This window comes from Pagrus major, chromosome 2 (assembly GCF_040436345.1).
Source record: "Pagrus major chromosome 2, Pma_NU_1.0".
Lineage (NCBI taxonomy): Eukaryota > Metazoa > Chordata > Actinopteri > Spariformes > Sparidae > Pagrus > Pagrus major.
In genome coordinates, this window is record NC_133216.1 from 20711543 (window position 1) to 20727582 (window position 16040).

At 42.3% G+C, this 16040-nt stretch overlaps 1 protein-coding gene across 1 annotated transcript in view; it reads left to right on the forward strand.

Moving 5' to 3' along the window:
• Nucleotides 1–16040, forward strand: part of sphkap (SPHK1 interactor, AKAP domain containing) — a 58915-nt gene that overhangs the window by 20345 nt on the left and 22530 nt on the right. Inside the window, exons 2-3 of the mRNA XM_073490266.1 lie at nt 6412–6514; nt 8692–8802. Coding sequence (XP_073346367.1) covers nt 6412–6514; nt 8692–8802 — 214 coding nt within the window. The remainder of the gene's footprint in view (nt 1–6411; nt 6515–8691; nt 8803–16040) is intronic.

The window sequence follows — 16040 nt, forward strand, 5'->3', positions numbered from 1 at the left end:
GTCTCTTTTAAGATATCTTTTAAAGATATTTTTGAGCAGGTATTCGTGGAAGCTCTTCATTCTCTGTGCAGCGATACTTTAATATTCGTTAAGATTCTGCTAATAAAGTGATAATTTTTCACAGAAAACTGACAACTAATTAGCTCATTAGTTACTGACTATAACAATACAAAAAAAGGTCAAATGCAATTTTACAGCTGCAATAATCTGAAAGAAAGGATTAACAGGAGGTGGAGGGGATGGTGGTGGAGTTACAGGCGAGAAGGCTGCCAAGCAGTTCAAGACTGCGTTTCAACATTTGTGTAATATGTGACACCATTGGAAATGTTTAAGGAGACAATTTCCATCCATGTTTGTGCTGACAAAAACAGGTATTTTAAGTCAAAGCATGATCTTTTCCTAACCCTAACCAAGTGGTCTTTGTGCCCAGACCTAACCAGACCATAAGCACAGCATTGTTCTAACATATAATAGAAAACTGAACCTAAAGAAGTAAAGCTGCGACATAAAGAGACGAAGTTCCAACATATCCCTGGTTTGCAGAAACGTACATTGCCGACATTTATTCTGGCGATTCGGTTGTCTATTTTGGCTCACTCTCACCCCCTCATCTACCTTGTTTCCAGACACAGCTGGCAGAAAAATAAGCTGTACACTATTTATAAACTGTACACTACTTGCTCAGCACCAATTAGCAGACAGACAAAGCAATTAGCTGGTGAACAAAGTGGAGCATTTAACAACTAAAGAAACAGATATTCCCCTCAGGAAACATCCTGAACAATGAACGCCAATGTATCTCCATGTCTACTGCATGTGTTGCTAACATGTAGCCACCATATTAACTTAAAATGGTGGTAAAAGTGCAGCACAAACACAGATGCCATTACATAGTTTGTCCACTAGAAAATGATCTAATAACCACGTTAGACATGCTAAGTTAAAATATTTGTGTATATGTTGTGCATTTATGTTCACAACAGACCTACTGGCTGAACATTATCTGATATAAATATTGCTTTACTGTCAGCAGAGGCCTCTATTGTCCAGTATTAGTTCTACTAGGCTCTGTCAACAACATTATCATGCTCCACTGTGTTACAGTGTCACTGTACACACCCTTACCACAGGACAAAGTGACTGAATATATGTAAATCTACACAAAATACGATACACAACACATGGAGTCTGCTCAATGGAAGCTTTCAAGTTTCTGCTTTTGCTTTTTTCTTCTTCTGTTGAGGCAAAAAAAAGGCAGGTCGACCATAAAATCTGTTACACTGACCTTGTGTCGGAACAAGAGACAGAGCCTGAGCCACGAAACAATGGAAGTGAAATTCACATATAGCTGAAAGTTAGTCTGTAGTGTCCTCTCACAGCCATGGCTCCCTCTCATCTTCAAAGATCATGTGAACACTTGTGATGGAGACATTTATTTACTATTCCACTCCTGGTGCTTCTACTGAAGCCTGTGCATTTGCCTGCAGTGATCAATACATTAAAACAGCCTCCTGTATGTCAGAACAAACACACTGGAAGTGTCTGACTTGGGTTTATATTTAGTGTACCGGTAACAAAACAACTACGTACGTGTGCGCGTGCGTGCGTCTGTTTGTACACACGCGTCGACGAACGCGCGCACTGTCCATATCCATGCCCTTGCCTGCGTCGTGCAGCTCGTTACGTTTGATCCACGCGGAGCTCGTGCGCCTGCACTCGGCACTTGGCGGACAGACGCGCAGGGCAGGCAGTGATGTGCTGCTGCTGCTGCTGCTGATACCGCGGGGCTCACTCCATCACAGTCCTCCTCCAGTCACGGTGAAAGCAGTCTTGGATTCCTTCAGTTGCTCGGTCGGGGATGCGCATCTGGACCGGAGAGTGTCCCCGGGACAATTACGCGTCGAGGCGCTCCACCGCTGTACCTCTCCCTGTCCCCCTGCCCCCACAGAGGAAATAATCACACCGGTTGAGGACAGTTTGGCTATTATTTTTTAAAAAAAAATTCTGACAGAATGGCAGGCGCAAAGTGCCTTCTGAAAACGCCGAGGTAAGAGACTATTTATCATCCCAGGATACAGAGAACATGTCGATGAGCAGAGGCGCATATTAAACAAAATCAACATTAAGGCAAATTGTGCGTCTTATATTGAGGTGAACATCTACTTCATGGTGTTTTGTTGAATCTGTGGTGCCACTCTCACATTTCCCTTCAATATCGCACATATGGATTTGCTATAAGATATTTTAGATTTTTTTTTTTTTTACAAAGGCACTGGAAGCAAGTGAGTGTGAAACCCACCATGTATTTTCTGTTGTATTGAATCAAAGCATTTGTGACTGTGCAAAGTGTGTCAGTTTGTGTTTGGTGTTGGAGAAGCGCGCCACGCAGAGTGTTGCAGTAAAGCCTCTCTCACAGGAGAGCGCCAGTGTTTGTGCAGTAAACAAATGTTTCCCTGCCTGATGGATGGACATGCGAGGCAACGGAGAACAGTGAACAGCAGGCACGTTTCAAAAAGAAATGTTCAACTTTTACATGTTTTATTTTTTTAAATAAGCCTCAGTCCTGTTCCTGTTTTTCCTCAGGGGTAATTATCAAAATGAGAGCTTGAATCAAATGTTCCTGCTGTGTCCAGGACCTAAACTTGCCACATTCATCATTTTTAGTGCAGTTAAGCCAGAAGTTGCTTGTTTGTGCGCCAGTAATCTGACCAACTGGCCTCAGATGCCTGGAGAAATCCTCAACCACGCTCCCACGTTAAAACAGCGAGCCGGAGGGCTGTCCTTGGAAAGCCAGACATTTCAGGGGTTAATTGTGTTCTCACATCAGGCTGATGCCTGCTGGGTACCTGGGGCCCCGGCAGCACGAGAGCGCACCGACCTGTCAATCATCCCCGTGTCGTGATGGAAAGGTCGTCAAGCGCAAAGATTATAAAAAGGAGGTCGTGCATGACAAATTCATCCCGCTGCTCCTCTTCAATTTCTCCGTGAAAATCATTTGCTTGATCAGACCAGTCTGTGCTGTTTCGATTTTTTTACAGTGTTTTTTTACTTCCATTTTTTGCAGTGTTTTAGCTTCCAATTTTCTGCATGCGTCCAATATATTCACTGCAGAGTCAGTGTATGTGTGTGTGCGTGTATGTGTATGTGTATGTGTGTGTGTGTGTGTGTGTTTGATGAGTGCCTCGCAGATACAGCAGCCTATTTAAAGCACATCACATCCACTTATCTCCAGCATCACATCATCTTTTTTTTTTCTTTCCCCGCCCTGTCCAGCCATTCAAAGTAAAACTGACTTTTCCTGTCACACAATTATATACATCAAGCATGATCATTAATTGCAAATAGATGCAGTTGTGTGATCCCTCAGGGGGCTTTCAAAAACGAAATGCTTTTAATTTGCTTTGAAATGTGTGGATTACAGGGGGAAAAAAAACAGCTGCTCCTATTTAAATATGCATTCCCCCAGCCTCTTTATTTTCCAAATTGATCCTCATTAATGCCATTCCAGATAAGCTTTGATTTGGCTTATCTCAGTGAAAGCATGCACGGAGGATAATGACGCCTTCCTAGGATTTTTGGGTTTGCTATGTTGTGTTCGGGCTCGCCATCTGACAGACATTCTCATCACTACTTGAATCATCTTCTCTCATCCACCAAATGGTGGTCACGTGTTGTGTTTCCCTGTTTTTCCCGCTATAATCCTCCGTCACCACCACCGTCTAAATGCTTAGGTGCATATAGGTGTGATATTCCCTCATACAGAAACTGCAGGCTGGCTGCAACTAACCATTGATTTCAGTATCCATTAAACTGCCACCAACAAGGTTTTCACCTCTTTCCGTTTGTTTGTTTGTTAGCTGTTGCTCAGGGAAATAGACTGGCACTCTTTAGGGCGCATACCTTCGCCATGGCCCAACATGCAGTCACCTTTAATTCAATCCAATATCAAATATCCATCCTCATCCCAAGTTTCGTGGAAAGCTGTTCAGTAGTTTTTGTGTAATCCTGCTGACAAACCAACAAACGGACACAGATGAAAACACAACCTCATTGGCGGAGGTAATAATGCATGTTACCTATAAGTGAGTACTGTTGGGCCTTGGTGGAGGTATGCTCTCTACTGAGAGTCACTCTAGTTTCAACGATTAAAGGGATAGTTCGGATTTTTTGACATGAAGTTGTATGACATCCTCACCATCAGTGTCGTGCATTAGCAGTGACTTTTCCCCCACTGCGTCCTGTGAGCCGAGGTCTGTCCCGCTGTTGTTGCTGAAGAAAGTAGTTACGGCTAGTTTGCGGGGTCACTAAGATAAAGCGTTTTGCTTCAAAAAACAATATCCGTTCAAAAGAGTAAAACATTTGCATCACAAAATCGTTTACGACAAAAAAGTCAGACCTCACGATCACCTGGCACTATTTCCCCTCCCTTCGTATCACTGCGCGCTTCCGCCTGTTGACACACGGCACTGCTCCGTCAGCTGTTTCACGGTGTTTACATGCTCGGATGTGCGAGAGAGCTAACGTGAGAGCTAACGTGAGAGCTAACATGAGTACTAGCGAGATTATTAGACAAGAGGATATATAAAAATGGTGCGGATTTGCGATTATCCGGGTTGCAACAACAAAGATCACACCAAGTCGCCGTATATATTTCACCGCTTTCCTGTCACGGACATTGCTATTAGGCAACTTTGGCTTCTTGCCATAGGCTTGAACATTGAAGCGAGACTGCCAAGGGTGAAAAAGTTCGTGTGTGTAGTGCACATTCAGCAAGGACGATTATGTTCCTACACGCCCAGGAAAGAGGAAGAAACATGTTTTGAAGAGCGCTGCTGTGCCACAACCCCAGGTAAGAACAACTATCTACAAGCTAAAGATGGTGCCTTTTTATATGATGACTGTTATTATTATTGTCAGCAACTATGTACTGTCTGTACAGGTCCAACTTCAGCTTGGACCGCTTCTCTGTCTCTCTCCTCTCTCTCTGCCCGTTCTAACTCCATTTGACGAAGCTCGGTGTCTGTGTATTCGGGTTCATAAAGATATCCCTTTGGCTCTGTGGTAAAAGGAATGTCTTCATCACTCGTTTCGTAGTCAGACATATTTACGTTTACCATCCGAGCATGTAAACACCGTGAAACAGCTGACGGAGCAGTGCCGTGTGTCAACAGGCGGAACCGCGCAGTGATAGGAAGGGAGGGGAAATAGTGCCAGGTGATCGTGAGGTCTGACTTTTTTGTCGTAAACGATTTTGTGATGCAAATGTTTTACTCTTTTGAACGGATATTGTTTTTGAAGCAAAACGCTTTATCTTAGTGACCCCGCAAACTAGCCGTAACTACTTTCTTCAGCAACAACAGCGGGACAGACCTCGGCTCACAGGACGCAGTGGGGGGAAAGTCACTGCTGATGCACGACACTGATGGTGAGGATGTCATACAACTTCATGTCAAAAAATCCGAACTATCCCTTTAATCGATTGAAGCTGCTGTACATGTTGTCGTTTTCCTGTCCTGTCTGTTTTACACAAACTGTAGCCATCACCTCCCTCCTCTCTACGTCACCACAGTTACATGACTCCTTTCTTTGTTATTTGTTTTTTTGAGGCAGCTCTTTTTCTTCAAGCATTTTCCATTACTTGGCCTGTTTGGTTGTATAAGCCGTCACCTGGAGTGCTGGAATTGGATTTACCCTGCAAATCCTCACATTAGAGAAGCTGGAACCAGCAAATGTTTGACATTTTTGCTTGAAAAATGACTGAAACAATCAATCGATGATCAAAATAGCTGGCAATTTATTTTCATTCGATCAACCTATTTATTAATTGACTAATCGTTGCAGCTCTAGCTGCAGGGTGTCACAAACACACTGATAGCCTTCTGCAAATAAGGCTACAATTCACTAATGGGTTCAACATGCAGTTTGATTTCCCTTCATGCAGAGAGAGAGGAGGTCACAGAAATCTCAGGAGAAACTTTTCAGCAGGTGCTACAGAGGTTTCTCATGAATAATAATGTGATGAAAAGGTCTTGACATCCACAGACCAAATCCTAAAAGTTTTTGCAATCTTCAATAAATGATGGGAGTCGTCATGAACTGTTACATTTTCTTCACTACAAACTGGGGCATTAGCAGCTGTCCTGGCCCCAACTTGCTAAACTGGAAATGGTTCAGAAGAAAGATTTAAATATTAATTTCAGATTGAAATAATAATTAAATAATTCTCCTGTCCGACAATAGCTGTCCAGTCAATTCCTATGACGAGAGTCTCAGCTGTACAGAACGAACAAGCGTGACGAGAAATGGGCTGCTCCAGTCACACCCGTCCTCACTGATTCCCAACCTTTTTTAAGAGCGTTTGACAAAAACTTGCTCTGACAAACTCAACTCCGTGCCCTTTTTGCCTTGCAGTAACTTCCAGTCGTCTGCCATGTTTGAAGGCTCCGAGTCAGTCGAGGTAGAGGGAGGAAGCACAGAGAGCACCGTGGCCTCGTCCATCAGCGCCTGCAAGAAGGTAAACAAAAACACAGCTGAGTCTTGTGTGTTTGTGTTGGGATGGAAGCGTACATCTACCTGTGTGTCCCTCTGTCTGTCTGCTCTATGGCTGCTTGTCAACCACATCATCTTTCCGTCTTTTTCTCCGTCTGTGTGCCTGTGCACCTGTCCATCATGTCTGCCTCCACCGTTATCTGTTTGTGTGTTTGCAGCAGCGCAAGAGATTTTCATTTCCTCCTCCGGGATGCCGGTGACACCCAGAGGTTGTGTAATAAGAGGAACAGCCAGGCCCCCGGGTCAGCCCAGTAGATTTATCATCTCCGAGTGCCAGAGAGACAGGAGGGGGAAATAGTCCAGATCAGTGGGCTGAGGTGGAGGCTAGATTGAATTTCCTTTCAGAGTGTGTTTTGTACTGTATGTGCAGGTGGATTCGCTGATGTGTGCGTTCCCTAATTAGCCCACCACTCCTGATCTTAACTGACTTCTACTCGAGTGATCTGTAAAGACACAAGGTGATGTCTTTCTCATAATTGGGCCTCGTGCTCCGCTGACCTGCGGCGGCAGCCCTTGATACAATCGCTCTCGATGAGATCAGCTGAATCTACGTCACCTTTACCTGGCCGAGGGCCTGCACAGATGGCCTATTCCTGGGGGTGCGAGCATGAGGGGGCCTGATTTGTCACTAAAAATACACAGTGAGAATGCAACAACACATGCATACTATCTGTCGTATATGTAAGTAATTGCATAAGAATGATTTTATTAATAGCATGTGACTTTAATCTTGCAGCACAATGATGGTGCCAACTGTTGTTGGTTTTTTTTACAAATATTTATACCATATGTTTAAACCCTTGACTCTGATAAGCATCATAGACATCTTTAAGTTAACCCTTGGAATGTAAATGAATGTGTTTATCATTGTAATAGAGTGCTGCAGGAACGTAGGAAAAGCGGGAAAGTCAGTGAGGTTTTTTTGAATGGATTTTTGGTTAGATGGCTGCGTGAAGGTTTTCATGTTCCGTTCATGATATCAGATTTTCACTACATAATTATCTTGGCCTTAAGAATTCATGATAACAATATCGTTAAGATATTTATGGAAATAATGACAACAATAACAATAATTATGCTATTACTCAAATTCTTTTTTTACGGAATCCTAAAAACTCCCACACTGGTGAGCTAACTTTTGTGGGTAGTGTCTCTCTTTTGTCTGTCGTCTCCTCTGATAATAGCTGGTTTCTGCATCTTCTTCTTTTTTCAGTTTTATGGCATTGCTGTCACCTACTAGCAGTTACGCTGACGATGTGTTGCCCCATATTCGTTTGGATTATGAATTTGACTGGTGAACACCTTCAAAAAAGGTGGTTGCTAACAAGTGGCTAAATGAGACTACAGAAGTTGTCGGGGACATTAAATGTCATCACGCCCAACACTAAAAGGCGTACTTAACTTGCAAACTATTCCAACTCTCACTTTTCAACCTGTAGATTGATCTGTTGTGTATAGTACAGTGCAGCAGGAAGCTAAGTGGTGTTTATAGCCTTAATGTTAGCTTTTTAGTATTTGTGGCGATATTGCATTTACGCTTCAAAAATCATAAAAGGGGTCATTTGTGAAGATTATCTTGCAAAATGTGTAAATGTCCACATTTTTTGTTTGTTATAGACTTTTTATTTTCTGCAATTATCTGAAATTCAATTGAAAAATCCCATTGGGTTTTTGTCGAGTGAACTAACAATGCTTACTTCCAGGTTGGCCTACAAAAATACGTCATCCCTGCGGAACTCTGAGTGGTTAATTAAAGCAACAAAGTCAATAGTTAACAGTGACAAATGAGCATATCAGTCAGTAGGACAAAGACTCTTGTCTGTCATTGACAAAGGCAGCTCTATGATGGTAGCTTTCACCCTAAAGGCGTCATTAAAATGTCTCTCCAGGGAGGAACCAATAACTGTCATATATACTGTGCAGTGTCTGGTTAGCTGACAGATTATTGATCGTGTGCCGCTGACTCTTAACCTGAAATAAAGGTCCTGGAGAAAGGTCAATTGATCCCAACAAGCAGAGGGGGAAGACACAAAGAGTGGCAGATGAAAGTGACTGTGTGACTCAAAGAGTGTGTGCAGAGTCATGTGCTCCATGAGTGTCTCTGTGTTGTGTACCTGAGCAGGGTTTATCTGTGTGCTGCAGGTGCTGTGCAGCAACAGCGCGCTGGACTCGTCGGAGTACTGGCTGAGGAATGAGAAAGCTCTGTGCAGACTTGGCCTGCTGGACGACGACACGGAGGGCAGCTGCATCGTGGTGAGTAACATACTGTGGATGATGAAACGCACGCGGCCTTTTGGCAACAAAGATGGACCAAGTCATCTCTGGTGTGGCTGCGAGAGGCGTGTTTGTGGGACTGAAATGACACGTGAGGTAACAGTTTGAACTTTGAGGCAGAAAGCGATGTGAGATGACATCTCTTCGCCCTGCTTCTTCTGAGTGGCTCGTGGGCCCGCAGATGGTGAAAAAAAGTGTTTTTGCAGCAGGTTGTTTCTGTTTAGTAGACTGTGCTTGTTTTGAAGGTTTGATGTGTCACCTCCTGTGTGTTATGGAAATTGACTTGATTATGCAATGGATGTACTTATTAAGAAGTGCAACTGTCAGATATCACTCTCTTTTACCTAAAAATCTAACACCCACTCACATCTGGCTTTTCTCTTCAATGTCATTGGGTACAGTTGGTATTTCCTATTCCGTGTTAAATGCCCCTGCAGCAGTCACAGACGTTTATCAGCTCCAGCTCTGATTGGCTGTGATTGGAAACATGACACCTGGGTGGACATGCTACTGGACAAGATTGGGTTTACATGCTTTAGTGCTCAAAAAACACATCTGTTTTTTCATACTGCCCAGTTCTGCAGCACTGTATCCCCCCTCTGTCTGAAACACTCAGTTTTAGCTCCTGTCTCTTTAAGGCCCCCCCTCCAAATACCCAGTCTGCTCTGATTGGTCAGCTCACACATGCCTGACTCACTACCGCTAACAACAACAGAGCAGTTGTGCTAAATCAATTCTTACCTGCCAAACTAGCCGCTAGGCATAAATTATGTAAATGTGAGACAAGGTGACATTGTGTGGTGTCAGGTGAATTAAAGGCAAGGTTACTGATGAGGCGTTTCAGGAGCAGTGTGGTCTGTGGGAGAGAGGAGCACCCGTTGGCACGGACTTTGACCTTTTTAACTTTCAAGACCTTTTACACGCACAAGAACATATGTAACACACTGAAGGAAAGGAACAAAATGAAAAAGCACAGTAGGTCTCGTTTAATACTTTCCATCCAGCTCTGTTCTGGCAGTGCTCTAACATTGTACTGAGTTTGAAAGAGAGGCTGGAGTGAAAGATTTGTACGTTTGATGTTAGAGAAACTATCACCTATAACTACTGAATAATTACTCCATAAACAATGACACTTGCCGTACATATGATACAGCGCAGAGATGTATTATGTGAATGAAAGGAGGATTTCTCTTATATTGTGCCTGAGTTGGAAAAACATTTATTTTTGCATCTACAAATGGAACAGTATTCCTCATAATCACTTTGCTGCTTAAAATACACCAGCAGATTTTCTTTGAGTGGCTGATATGAGCTGTGCAATTTCAATCTGCTGGAAGATTGTTAAAAGCTCCATTTAGTCTCAGCAGGCAATTTATTAAAGAAAGATGGTTTTGTAGAGTCAGTGTGCTTCTCTGTTGATTTTATCACACTCTGAGTGCAAATAAAAAGCTATCATAGAGTGGTCATCTCTGCTGTAGCACAGACTCTCAGGGATTTCAGTAGTGTGACTCTCGCTTTGGATTCGGAGAAGTACACTCATGTTGGACATGAGTCCTCTGTCTGCTTTACATCCTGCTTTCAGGACAGCCCAGGCACGTCAACTCAGCTTTTTACGTGCCACTGATTTGACTTTGGCTGACAGAGGAAAACTACACAACTCTACACGTTTGAATGATTGTTAATAAGCCATTTTCAGGCTCCCGTAGCCATCTTATCAGTGCATGCTGGAATAGATTTAGCAGAAATATAAGTCTTGAAACACAACAACAAAATTATAATTTGACTTTACATGGAGAGTCAGACTGCTTCACATCCTCTAATCAGATTTTATGATTCTAGCTCTTCAGCTGTTGGCAACCAAACCATTAAGTTACTATATATAGTTTTTAATCATGTTGTTTTCAGTCTTTATGAGCACTGATTTACACAATGTGCCAAAACGCCATAAGCTTGCAGCATCATTTTTTACATGTTCTCATACAACATTTACACTAGTGAGGCATATGCAACTGGCAAATGACTGAAGATAACAGACTAACTGGCTTTTCAAAACATCAGAAATGACATTAGAAATGAAAGGATGATCATTGTTGGCTTTGGGTTTTAGTTTAGTTGTTTCCTGTTTTATTTTGTAGGGTTTATCCTCATCTGTCATGTCACTATGCACGGCTACCAGAATGCAATGCACAGCTTCCTACATAGACAATGAATGGGAGGCATTAAAACGACAGATCCTGTGGACACGTACTTTCACTCTTTGTCTGTTTGTCTGCATTTTTCACGTCTGTTCCCAAGGCCTGTTTTTTGTATTTGAGTCCTTGTGAACTAAACTTCACAATATACATTTCTCCTGAACATTTCCTTGTATATTTTGATGTTTAACAAGGATTTTCTGGACACAGTATGTGTTTGGAGAACAAATGACATTGTTAGTTGTTCGGGGAAGGACGTGAGACTTTTGAAAAGACATTGAGAAAGAAAGCAAAAAAGTAGAGAGAGGCTGTAGAGGACACACATGCTTAATCCTCTCTGTCACCCAATTCCGATGTGTCACCTTTGATCACTCACTCATTTGAAATAGCAAGTTAAGCATGAGATGCATTCAGGATTTACATCTGTCAGTGGCTCAAAGGCATTCTCTGGTTGGGAGAGACGACAAGGCGTTTGATTCTTAAGTGTATCAGTCATTTTACTACAGGCATGGATTTAAAGCAACTCCAACAACAATATAAATAAGATAACAAGGCATCAAGCTCAGATTTTCTTTTATGGAAGATGAGATTTTATTCAAGATCCCAGCTGTAGTAGGGCCTCGTTATAGAAAGTACCTGAAATACATAATTTGTTCTCTCTAATGACATCATCTGGAGTGTAGTCTCTCAAAATGAAAGACCCACACTTCAGCGATTTGTCTGAATTTCATCCCTCAGGAGTGAAATCAATTTTCTCACCTTAAGCTGCAAAATATCTCCCATGCCTCCCTCTTTGCCTTTTCTTGGGTTTTTCTGATTATACCTTCAGTCTAGTCCTTAAAATCATCCCATGTGGCGAAGCTGAAACAGCAAGGGATAATCTGTTTGTCTGCACATTCAAATCTGATTTTTAACTTTAGGGATGACAATATGTCAACTACTACTGGATGGCGTTCATGGTCCTCTAAGGATAAGTTGTACTAACTTTGCAGCCCAGTCACCAGCATACAATGTTGGCAGGCAACATTTTCTGCAAACCACAGATACATCCAAGGTTGATGTTTGTACCAAACGTGGCATATTATGTTCACATTTTATGATTATATGCTCAATTTCACATCTGGAGGTGGAGGGAACGGCGGCGGCATTATCACTGCCAACAAGGCTGCCGAACAGCCGACCGCATCCGTGTCACACCACTGAATATTTTTAAGGACACCAGGGGATATTTCCAGCTGTTTTTGTGACGACAAAGCCAGGTTTTTTTTCAGGACACCAGGGGATATTTCATGGTGTTTTGTGGCATAAAAGTGGGTGTTTTTTTAAGGAGACCTGTGGACAATTACATCTGTGTTCGTGGCAACTAAAACAGGTATTTAAAGCCAAACCATGATGTTTTCCTAACCCTAACCATGTGGGTTTTGTGCCTAAACCTAAGAAGAGCATAAGCACAGCATCGGCTTCTCAGTCAGATCCAATCAGGATATCCTCCCCAGCTCCACCCTTTCATCCCAAGTATTGGCACTTCTGGCTCCAAAAAACCAAGATGGCGACGGTTGTAATGCCAAACCCGAGGCTTCAGAACAGTAGTCCACAAACCAGTGGGTTACAGAGCTGTTAGCGTCTTGTTTTAGTGCTATTTCTATAGGTCTCTCAGTTCACAGCACATGTAATGTTGTAAAGGGAAAGGGTTAACAACAAGAATTAAAAATAACACAAGGGTGATTAAACACAGCAAACCTTATCTGCAGTTTTTCTTCACCACAAAGTCATTACTTGCACAAGAGTTTTATTTTTGATTCCTCCGTCATGGGACTATATCTGGTGCATCTTACGCAGAATAAATGCCAGCAACACGCACACAAGAGCTTTGACATTTTTTTTCTCTCATATTTCTCCCTGAAACATGCCTCAAGTGTTTGGTAGTCATTACCACGGTAACAGGAATGGCAGTAATTTAGCAAAGAGCACCGTTCTCTCACATTCATGTCACACTTTGTAGGTGTGAGCAGCCGCTTGCTGAAACGAATGTTCCCGAAACCCGAAGACACCAGCTGTATTATCTAAGACGGGATGTACACAGGGCTCAAACAACTGTGTCAGTTTTATCAGAGATTTTTTTCTTTTATATTTGATGCAGTACAATACAGACCATGAAAGTTTAGTGGAGGGCCAACGTTCCCCGCTTATCGTTCGATAGAGTCCTGTGAAGTAGATTTATGCGTTGCACCATGGCTCTTTTCCTCCCTCATCATTTTTTTTACTTGAAATGCTATTTGTGACGGCTGCCAAGTTGAAAACAAAGACATCACTCGTGCTGTCCTTGTCTCTGCAGAGCAGGCCGCTTCTCATCCAGCTCCTACCTGAGTTTGAGATTATGCGGGCAGTTTTATCCTCATTGTTCCCTTGTGATGCAGCTTCTTCTTCTTCACAGTTTTTGTTTAAACGAGACAATGGTCGTTTGTTTTCTTTACTTTGTGCCTGTTTCCCATGAATCAGAGGGAACTTTAATGCCAGCGCGAACAGATGCGGCCCGTCCTCCCGCAGCATCGCTCTCGGACGTTGACGTGATAGATTGCTCCTCTGACACTCAATTCTCCGTTCGGCTTCTCTGTGTTTTTTTTTTGCGCGGCCAATCAATCAAACGGGAGCTTGCGATTGATGAAACTGTGTGTGAAATAAATTCTTCTGTCCTGGCCTGAACTGTACAGGGAGGCAGAAAGAATGCTGGAGTCTGGAAAAAAACTGAGAAAAAAATGAAAGAGCGTGAGACAATGAACGCTGATCCCAACAGAACGAGAGGAGTAGCCTCAAAACCACACACAAACATTGGATGCCCTGTCAGTGGAGCGTGACGCAGAAAGACACAGACCACAGGGTAATGACATGAGGAGTTTGATTGTTTTCTTTTTGATGAATTGGCTTTTTTGTAGCTTTAACGGACCAAAGCAATTATAGTCTCAAATGGATTTTGGAGGGTTTGGTTCAAGGTTAATAACTCAGATTTTACAGTCAGCTTGACCATTAAAGGAGACATATTATGCTCATTTTCATGTTCAGATTTATTTTGGTTTAGTGATACAGCAGGTCTACATGCTTTAATGCTCAAAAAACACATCTGTTTACTCACACTGCCCAGTGCTGCAGCACCGTATTCCCCTTCTGTCTGAAACGCTCTGTTTTAGCTCCTGTCTCTTTAAGGACCCCCCTCCCAAATATCCAGTCTGCTCTGATTGGTCAGCTCACACACGCCTGACCCAGCACCGCAAACGACAACAGAGCAATGTGACTCTGTGATGTGGTGTGATGTCACAAAGTCACAGAATTAAAGGCTCGACTACTGACGAAGCGTTTCAGGAGCAGTGTTTTCTGTGGGAGAGAGGAGCTTCCGTTGGTGCAGACATTGACCTTTTTAACTTTCAAGATCTTTTACATGCACAAAAACATACTGTATATAAAACATTGGATAAAAAGGAAAAAAGAAAAAGCATAATAGGTCTGCTTTAAAAGATCTATTTTGATAAACCTTAATATCAAAATCAACCCAAAATTGTACATTTGGTTGTGTTTTCTAGAAATGTTAGTTTTATAGCATGAAAACACCAGTGTTTATGTATTCAGGAACAGTTTGAAATAGTGAGTGCGGAAGGCCAAAAACTGTGAGCTATATAAAAGTTAAAAGCTTTGGGTTTTTGCTGCTTGATCACCTACCTCTGGCTGCATCATGTTGTCACCTTTGATCACTCACTCATGTTTTAATGCATGAAGTCACAGAGAAGTGTCATGTTGCTGTGATAGTCGCACCGAATTTCATCACACCCCTGGGAGATTTGACAGGGCGAGCATTTTGAAGAGGGAGACAGCACCTCATTTCTTTTTCTTTTCAGGAGGCACATACTAGAGTTGCCTTATCTCTGTGCAATAGAAATTATATTTCCTTTTTATTGATTGCTTTATTTAACTTGTGAAAAATGTGAAAATACAAGTTAAGATACAACATTATGAACAAGTTCTGGAGAGAAAAAGAAACAATTCAGCCATAAAAAAAAAAATACATAAAAAGAAGCCAGAAATCCATTAAAAACTTGCATTTACACTGAAGATCAAATGGGGAAAAGTCAGGTTATAAAGGCTGATATTCCATCCGTCTAGAATTAATGCGAGCAGTTGTTATGTGCCAGATTTATAAATGCAGAAAAAACAGTCCATTCCTCTGGCTATCTGTCTTCCTGCTTTGAACCTGTAGTCCGTGGAGGAGAAAATATCCATTCATCACCGGATTCAAACACTTCACACTCGGGTAGTGTGCTGTGTCCTGACCTGTCCCTTCTCGGCCCAGCGAGAGGGAGAACAGAATAAATATGCCATCAGCCGTGGCAGGAGCGCTGACTTACAGCAGGATCACTGCAGGAAGACGAACCTTCTTTTTCTTCTGGACCTGAACCGAATCTAAACCTCTGTCCGTCTGACATTATGATAAACTACAGCCTTAGGTGCATGGATGTGTCAAAAGCAGTCGCCCTCATCTAAATACATAGTTATCATGTGTTATTACAAGTGAATATCTGTTATTAAGAACAAAATATGTAAGTATGTGGAGTTAATAGATTAGTCTATAATGCGGGAATGGCCGGATTAATCGACTTCCTGTCTGGTTCTGGAGTGAGCCGTGGTTCCCCACACCAACCAACTTACTTCAAGATATTTTAAATACATACATTAGGAACATGCTCAATGTAAACACGATATCGCATGAAGATCTTTAAAAATAGAATTTGACGCTTTCAGTTTGTTTGTTTCTTTTTTGAAATGATGAATACAGTATAGACGAGCTGGAATGAAACCAGAGACTTTGCTTTTGTATAGTATGCATCTTAACCACCTGGCCACAAGTGCACCCAGCATATGGTGCAAATTACCAAACAAGTTTGCAACTAATTAAATTACCATAAACAAATGGACCCATGCCTTGTTATCCAGTGTTGAGTCTAGGTTAGCTGTTGGTGCCCTTTAGGCCAGAGTAAC